The sequence below is a fragment of the Salvelinus fontinalis genome, chromosome 17 (genome assembly GCF_029448725.1).
Source record: "Salvelinus fontinalis isolate EN_2023a chromosome 17, ASM2944872v1, whole genome shotgun sequence".
NCBI classification, from domain to species: domain Eukaryota; kingdom Metazoa; phylum Chordata; class Actinopteri; order Salmoniformes; family Salmonidae; genus Salvelinus; species Salvelinus fontinalis.
In genome coordinates, this window is record NC_074681.1 from 18,811,976 (window position 1) to 18,821,044 (window position 9,069).

Here is a 9,069-nt window from a genome sequence, read left to right on the forward strand (position 1 = left end):
ATAAAAATAATAAATAACACAATAATCCACATTAAAATTCGCATTTCCAGTTGCTGCAGGATTATTTTCCTGCTGTCGCAAACTGGGTCAAATTAAGATCCTACATCTGTAATCAGGACATCGGGTTAACACCCATACTCGCTATGACTATGAAATGGGATTGTTTATCTGACTTAGTTAAATCCCTAAATAAAGTTGCTCTAGATAAGATAGTGAAAAAAAATCTACGTTTGTGCGATGTTGAAATCAAGGCCAGGGCGGACTGACCAAATTTCAACCACTTTTCAACATCCATGGACTTCCGACGTTGGTCGGTGCTTAGTGGTCTCTCCATTCATGATTGTCTTTATCTCACTTTCAGATGAATCGACTTGTGGTTATCATTGCGACACTCTTCGTCCCCACTACATACAGTGCTGCAGGCGGTTGTAAGTGATTATTCCATTATTATGTTGGACTGTGACTTTTCTATCAATGTTGTGACTCTGCATAACTTCTTCCCTTCTTCAATTTTAACAGTGTGGTGTTACCATGATCCTAGTTGTGGTAAGTATTGGTTTTACCTCCTGGTTACAGTAAAATTTGTTTTCACAAATTGAAGTGATTGTGATGGCAGTGGATAATAGACTATAGAATTGATGTATTAGCATATTATATGACCCTTATAAAACAATGGTACATTGACACCATGGTATGATTGATTCCATGTTAAGACGACACCACTTGGTCCACCATTGTCACTGAACATTGCAACGGATCCCGTCAGTCTCCCATCAACATCGTCTCTGCATCGGCAGTGGGCGATGAAACCCTGACTTCCTTCACTTTCACCAAATACGGAGACAACTCTACGATGAAGAATATCAAGAACACTGGCAAAACTGGTGAGGAGAATGGATGGATGCCTTGCCTTCTCAATCCATACACACAAAGACCCACTTGAGGATAATGTATGAACCAAACCAGGAACCCTTATGTGCAAAATGTAACCAATTCCTCTGTTTTGTTCCTCCTCTCTTTCTTTCAGTCAAAGTGGAGCTGAGGAGTGGTGTCCAGGTTACAGGTGGGGCACTGTCTGAGGCCTATGACAGCCTGCAGTTTCACCTCCACTGGGGGAACGGTACCTCAGTACCTGGGTCGGAGCACACAGTGGATGGAACACGCTACCCAATGGAGGTATGGAAAGGTTCAACACAACATTGTGCATTCTGATTCTCTACCCTTCTCCAGAAGTGTCCCCTCATCTACCCCCCCCCCCCCCCCTGCCCTTCAAGGATTTGTGCAAGCATGGCTAGAGAGAGTTTCCACCATATTCCAAGCACTAATCCATTACTTTTAAATTCATGTGTGGAAGTGTATTAGTATACTTTGGGAGAAGGGTTAAGAATCTGAATGTAGCCCATGTCACATGGGGTGACACTTCTCATACTGATGCACATATAAAACACTGCAATGGATCAATGTCAAGGTCTTCATTTAGCCTTAGTCCAGTCTGAATGAATTCCCCTCCAGCCAAACTGCATCCCTGCCAATTGGTTTACTAGAAAGCTGACAGATGGGGAAATGTAACCACTCTGAAATTCATAAATGGTGCAATAGTCCACTGTTGTACTGAGCTCATTAGGCATTTATACATTCTATTCCTCAAGAATCATAGCATATACGTATATCATTAATTGAAATGTATTTTGCACAGCTGTACATATGGCAGATTGTAGTCCACCTTTTTAAATGTATCATTACAACGTTTTAATTTTCCAATGGATTCAGATAACTTTTATAGATCATCTGTTATGCTTCCCCTTTCAGTTGCACATAGTAAATGCAAAGTCTTCGCTCAATGGTAATACGACCGCGGCCGTTGCAGACGACATGGGACTCGCTGCTCTTGGTTTTTTCATAGAGGTGAGCGGATCCTTTAACCTTCCTAGAAATGGCATCCATTTTTCCACAATAGATTAGCATTTAAATGTTTTATTGCTGTTTTTGTTTATAAAGTCAATCTTGTTCCAAAAAGGCCATGCCGAGTAATGTGACGGGTTCACCAGCAGCCTGGAATACTCTGACATCATACTTGGCCAACATCACACTAAAAGGTGAGAGGAGAGATTTAACTGGTTCTGATTTGATCAAGAACTACTTCCTTCGAAAGAAAGTTTGGAAGAGGATTTGGGTTGAATTTTTCTCTTTGAATTCAACATTTGTTAATATGCTTGTACCATATTATTTTGGTATACGTTTTATCTCTCTCTTCTTCCAGATGAGTATATAAACATTACTCATGATGCTTTTTCATTGGATGAGCTCCTGGAAGGGGTGGACCGTACCAAATACTACCGTTACTTTGGATCCCTGACCACTCCAAACTGCAACGAGGCTGTTGTGTGGACCGTGTTCAAGGACCCGATCAAAGTCAGCCAGGACTTGGTGAGTTTGTGCAACAATTTCACACTAAACTCAATACAATTTCTACTGAGCAGAAAATGAACATAGCTCCGACAAGAAACATGGACTGTATTCAAATATCTTTAAGTGCAGGATCCATTCCTTATCCATTCTGCCTTTGAAATATTATAAAAGTAATGATTCCGAAATATTACCCAACATGAGCTTCATAAGTGATTACACAAGAAAAGAGAACATGTACTGGGGTGGTACAACAAAAAATTATTCATATGTGATGTATTAATTGACTCTGCAATAAGTCATGAACATACAGTTGAAGTTCGAAGTTTACATACATTTAGGCAAATACATTTAAACTCAGTTTTTCACAATTCCTGACATTTAATCCTAGTAAACATTCCCTGTTTTAGGTCAGTTAGGATCACCACTTTATTTTAAGAATGTGAAATGTCAGAATAATAGTAGAAATTATTTATTTCAGCTTTTATTTCTTTCATCACATTCCCACTGGGTCAAAAGTTTACACAGACTCAATTAGTATTTGGTAACATTGCCTTTGAATTGTCTAGGTGATGCTGGTAAGGCGGAGTCAGGAGCAGGACACAGAGATGAGTAATAACCGTAATTTTACTCAAAAACAATATTCCATGAAGGAGACGAAATAATCCAGTTCAAAAAACGAGACAACTTGACAATAACAAACACGCACAAAATCAAGGGGGAAACCAGAGGGCTAAATCAAATCAAATCAAATCAAATGTCATTAGTCACATACACATGGTTAGCAGATGTTAATGCGAGTGTAGCGAAATGCTTGTGCTTCTAGTTCCGACAATGCAGTAATAACAACAAGTAATCTAACCTAACAATTCCACAACTACTACCTTATACACGCAAGTGTAAAGGGATAAAGAATATGTACATAAAGATATATGAATGAGTGATGGTACAGAACGGCATAGGCAAGATGCAGTAGATGGTATAGAGTACGGTATATACATATGAGATGAGTACTGTAGGGTATGTAAACATAAAGTGGCATAGTTTAAAGTGGCTAGTGGTACATGTATTACATAAAGATAAGATGGCAAGATGCAGTAGATGATATAGAGTACAGTATATACATATACATATGAGATGGGTAATGTAGGGTATGTAAACATTATATTAGGTGGCATTGTTTAAAATGGCTAGTGGTACATTTTTACATAATTTCCATCAATTCCCATTTTTAAAGTGGCTGGAGTTGAGTCAGTATGTTGGCAGCGGCCGCTAAATGTTAGTGGTGGCTGTTTAACAGTCTGATGGCCTTGAGATAGAAGCTGTTTTTCAGTCTCTCGGTCCCTGCTTTGATGCACCTGTACTGACCTCGCCTTCTGGATGATAGCGGGGTGAACAGGCAGTGGCTTGGGTGGTTGTTGTCCTTGATGATCTTTATGGCCTTCCTGTGACATCGGGTGGTGTAGGTGTCCTGGAGGGCAGGTAGTTTGCCCCCGGTGATGCGTTCTGCAGACCTCACTACCCTCTGGAGAGCCTTACGGTTGTGGGAGATTGTTGTGGCAGTTGCCGTACCAGGCGGTGATACAGCCCGACAGGATGCTCTCGATTGTGCATCTGTAGAAGTTTGTGAGTGCTTTTGGTGACAAGCCAAATTTCTTCAGCCTCCTGAGGTTGAAGAGGCGCTGCTGCGCCTTCTTCACAACGCTGTCTGTGTGGGTGGACCAATTCAGTTTGTCCGTGATGTGTACACCGAGGAACTTAAAACTTTCCACCTTCTCCACTACTGAGCCGTCGATGTGGATAGGGGGGTGCTCCTTCTGCTGTTTCCTGAAGTCCACAATCATCTCCTTTGTTTTGTTGACGTTGAGTGTGAGGTTATTTTCCTGACACCACACTCCGAGGGCCCTCACCTCCTCCCTGTAGGCCGTCTCGTCGTTGTTGGTAATCAAGCCTACCACTGTAGTGTCGTCCGCAAACTTGATGATTGAGTTGGAGGCGTGCATGGCCACGCAGTCGTGGGTGAACAGGGAGTACAGGAGAGGGCTCAGAACGCACCCTTGTGGGGCCCCAGTGTTGAGGATCAGCGGGGTGGAGATGTTGTTACCTACCCTCACCACCTGGGGGCGGCCCGTCAGGAAGTCCAGGACCCAGTTGCACAGGGCGGGGTCGAGACCCAGGGTCTATCCTGTTATCCTGTTAGGCGGGCTGTCCCGACATCGGTACACTTATGACAACATCCAGCTCAAAGTGCAGGGCGCGAAATTCAAAATCTATTTTTTTTTTATATTTAACTTTCACACATTAACAAGTCCAAAACAGCATATGAAAGGTACACATCTTGTGTATCAAGCCAACATGTCCGATTTTTAAAATGTTTTACAGGGAAGACAAAATATGTAAATCTATTAGCTAACCACGTTAGCAAAAGACACCATTTTTCTTAGTCCACCATTTTTTCTCTCCACCAGTAGCTATCACCAATTCGACCAAATAAAGATATTGATAGCCACTAACCAAGAAAAAACCTCATCAGATGACAGTCTGATAACATATTTATTGTATAGCATAGTTTTTTTTAGAAAAATGTGCATATTTCAGGTATAAATCATAGTTTGCCATTGCAGCCACCATCACAAATCTCACCAAAGCGACTAGAATTACTACAGAGAGCAACGTGTATTACCAATTTACTCATCATAAAACATTTCTTAAAAATACACAGCGCATAGCAATGGAAAGACACAGATCTTGTGAATTCAGACAACATTTCAGATTTTCTAAGTGTTTTACAGCGAAAACACAATAAATCGTTATATTAGCATACCACATATGCAAACGTTACCCGGGCATTGATTCAAGCCAAAGAGAGCGATATCGTTATCATCGCCAAAATATATTAATTTTTTCACTAACCTTCTCAGAATTCTTCCGATGACACTCCTGTAACATCATATTACAACATACATATAGAGTTTGTTCGAAAATGTGCATATTTAGCCAGAAAAATCGTGGTTATACAATGAGAATAGTAGCCAAACTGGTCTGAAAATGTCGGGCGCCATCTTTGAGAGGGATCTAGTCTAATCGATAACTAATCATAAACTTGACTAAAAAATACAGGGTTGACAGGAATCGAAAGACAAATTAGTTCTTAATGCAATCGCTGAATTACATTTCTAAAATTATCCTTACTGTGCAATATAGGGTTGGCCAAGTGAAGCTACAACAAAAAAAATGGCGGAATATGCGTTTAACATTTTTCTACAGAACAACGATTTATCATCATAAATAGTTCTTACTATGAGCTGTTCTTCCATCAGAATCTTGGGCAATGAATCCTTTCTCCGGTCTAATCGTCTTTTGGTCGAAAGGTGTCCTCTTGCCCTGTCGAAATGGACACTAACGTTCGGCATGTACAGGAAACGTGCCCAGCGGTTCAAAGTGCATGACAAAGGAATGCCTCAAAATCGCACTAAACGGATATAAATTGCTATAAAACGGTTTAAATTAACTACCTTATAATGTTTTTAACACCTATAACGAGTAAAAACATGACCGGAGAAATATTACTGGCTAAACAACAGCTTGGAAAGAGAGCCAGTCCGACGTCCATCGTGCGTCAGGTGCAGGAAGAAAAGGAAGCTACTCCCACCTTGTGCTCTTTTATACAGGCCCTGATTGCGCAATCGACTCCATTCAAAGCGTCACCACGTACTGACATCCAGGGGAAGACGTAAGCAGTGTTTGTATTCTCATAGCATTTACAGGGACCTTAAAACTGACCCCAGATCAGGGGCCAAGATTTCTGAAATCTCACTCCCTGTCAGGAAAAGTGCTGTAGAAGGAGTTCTGTTTCACTCAGAGACAAAATTCCAACGGCTATAGAAACTAGAGAGTGTTTTCTATCCAATAACAATAATAATATGCATATTATTATTATTAAGTAGCCCAGTGGGTAAAGCCATTGGGCCAGCCTGATGTTACACTTATGTCTATGATCCAGTAATTCATTAACCTTCTCCCCTCAGATTGATCTCTTCAGCACAACAGTGCACATTGACCACAACTCCACCTCTGACTTGATGACCAACGTCTTCAGGAACATCCAGCCTGTCAACGACTGGGTGGTGACGACCCAGAGCAGCCCAACCACAGCCCCGCCAGTGTCAGGAGCCTCCGCAATGTGCTCCTCTCTGGCCCTCATGGCCCTGGCCTGGATGCTGCTGAGGGTTTAGTGACGGCGAGTAATGCCTCACATGAAGTGTACTACCATACATACATTGATTACCAACAGGGTTCACTTTGATCCAAGGAGAAACTATTTGAAAAAGCAACAATCATAGCAAAATATCAACTTATTTATTATCAAAAACATCATTAGACATGTAATTAATGTTATCTGAAAAAGAAAAATGACTTATTACTTATTTTAGCAAAATTACAGTACATTTTAATGTACTGTATAATGAAAAAATATGTAATGTGCAGGTTTTTTCCAAAATTCACCCCACAATACTAAGAAGCTAATTTACCATAATTTGATTAAAGTATCATTTAGTTTTCTGAACTTTTAAATAAATATTAATGCTGTCATATTTATGTAGTTAACTTATCTGCGCACGGATCCCTTTTACGGGATCATTTTCCTAAACAACCGCTGAATTGCAGGGCGCAAAATATTACTACAAATATTTATAATCATGCAATCACAAGTGAAATATACCAAAACACAGCTTAGCTTGTTGTTAATCCACATATTGTGTCAGATTTTGAAAATATGCTTTACAGAGACAGAAATCCAAGCTTTTGTGAGTGTATCAATCAATGCTAGAACAGCTAGCCCCAAATTAGCATGGTCACGAAAGTCAGAAAAGCAATAAAATTAATCGCTTACCTTTGATAATCTTCAGATGTTTGCACTCACGAGACTCCCAGTTACACAATAAATGTTATTTTTGTTCGATAAATATTACTTTTATAACAAAAAAACACCATTTGGGTTGCACGTTATGTTCAGAAAACTACAGCCTCGTTCCGGTGCTGAAAGGCAGAAGAAAATTCCCAGACGTATCAGATTCAACAATATTACAAAAAATATTTATAATCATGCAATCACAAGTGAAATATACCAAAACACAGCTTAGCTTGTTGTTAATCCACCTATCGTGTCAGATTTTGAAAATATGCTTTGCAACGAAAGCAATCTAAGCTTTTGTGAGTGTATCAATCAATGCTAGAACAGTTAGCCTTATATTAGCTTGGTTAGCTTGGTCACAAAAGTCAGAAAAGCAATAAAATGAATCACTTCCCTTTGATCATCTTCGGAAGTTTGCACTCACGAGACTCCCAGTTACATAACAAATGTTATTTTTGTTCGATAAATATGACTTTTATAACAAAAAAACGCCATTTGGGTTGCGCGTTATGTTCAGAAAACCAAAGCCTCGTTCCGTTCGACGAACATTCCAAAAAGTATCTGTAATGTTTGTAGAAACATGTCAAATGTTTTTTTTAATCAATCCTCAGGTTGTTTTTAACAAACATAGTCGATAATATTTCAACCGGACCGTAACCTATTCAATAAGAGAGAAAAAGAAAATGGAGAGCTCCCCTCTCGCGGGCAGGAACTATTCAGAGGACAACTGACTAATTTTGAAAAATCTTGCTCATTTTTCAAAATAAAAGCCTGAAACTATGTCTGAAGCCTGGTCACAGCCTGTGGAAGCCATTGGAAAATTAATCTGGTTGATACCCCTTTAAATGGAAGAAAGACGGGCCAGGAAACACAGATTTAAAAAAATATATATCACTTCCCGGTTAGATTTTCTCAGGTTTTTGCCTGCAGAATCAGACTTGTTATACTCACAGACAATATTTTGACAGGTTTGGAAACTTTGGAGTGTTTTCTATCCTAATCTACGATCTGGACCTGAGAAATAGTCCGTTTACCTTGGGAACGTTATTTAAAAAAGAAAGAAAAATCTGACCCCTAGCATTAAGAGGTTAATTAAGCGACTGCCATTTAAAGAGGCAGTACACAAGTACATCAGTTCACTTCAAAAAGTGATCCTGAGAGCCGAATTTTTGGTCGACTTTGTTGGAAGATTTTTATATGCATTGGAAGACTTTTATATGCACAAAAATAATTTTGTACACAGTCTTATGATACGTGGTATAGAAAAGTACAATCTTAGGTGAGTATGTGGATAGCTATATCTAGGCTGATGTTCTGTCTTACTGGTCAAAATAATTGATACAGGTCCCCCTCCACCCTCTGGTGGTATGAATCATTTGTAATTAAAGTATGTCCACAGAAAAAGCTTGATAAAAAAATTATTCCTATTTATCAAATTACAATAGGTGGAATTGGGTGTTTTGGGCTGGGGTCAAAACAGTTACTGTGGATTAAAGGGATGTTGACATGGTGTCTGCCTTAGAATGAAAAGACAATTGATGAACATTGACAAACTGCCATTTCTTGTGAAATGGAATGGGCAAAATGGGTTTTAGCCATTCCTTTCGTCAATGCAGTTTTTCCAGTTGTCGTGAACAGTCATCGTATGTCAACAGCAGTGTAGAAGCCTTAGGGCGGTGGTAGACTTAGGTGCTATACCTGAATGCATGTCTCAGTGTGCCTAAATTACTTTTCCACATTTACACTAT

The 9,069-nt window shown here is 39.7% G+C and overlaps 1 protein-coding gene across 1 annotated transcript; it reads left to right on the forward strand.

Moving 5' to 3' along the window:
- The first annotated feature begins 361 nt into the window (after positions 1 to 361).
- On the forward strand, positions 362 to 6,641 carry LOC129813910 (carbonic anhydrase 4-like). Its single transcript, XM_055866519.1, has 8 exons — positions 362 to 428; positions 520 to 546; positions 714 to 884; positions 1,028 to 1,176; positions 1,810 to 1,905; positions 2,018 to 2,096; positions 2,261 to 2,427; positions 6,435 to 6,641. The coding sequence occupies exons 1-8, from the start codon at positions 362 to 364 to the stop codon at positions 6,639 to 6,641; spliced, it is 963 nt and encodes a 320-aa protein (XP_055722494.1).
- Positions 6,642 to 9,069: the final 2,428 nt, after the last annotated feature.

Bases quoted from the DNA above. Each gene is read 5' to 3' on its own strand.
- LOC129813910 (XM_055866519.1), top strand. From the start codon at position 362: ATGAATCGACTTGTGGTTATCATTGCGACACTCTTCGTCCCCACTACA. The intron at 1,177-1,809 runs GTATGGAAAGGT...TTCCCCTTTCAG, and splicing joins GAACACGCTACCCAATGGAG to TTGCACATAGTAAATGCAAA. The intron at 2,428-6,434 runs GTGAGTTTGTGC...TTCTCCCCTCAG, and splicing joins TCAAAGTCAGCCAGGACTTG to ATTGATCTCTTCAGCACAAC.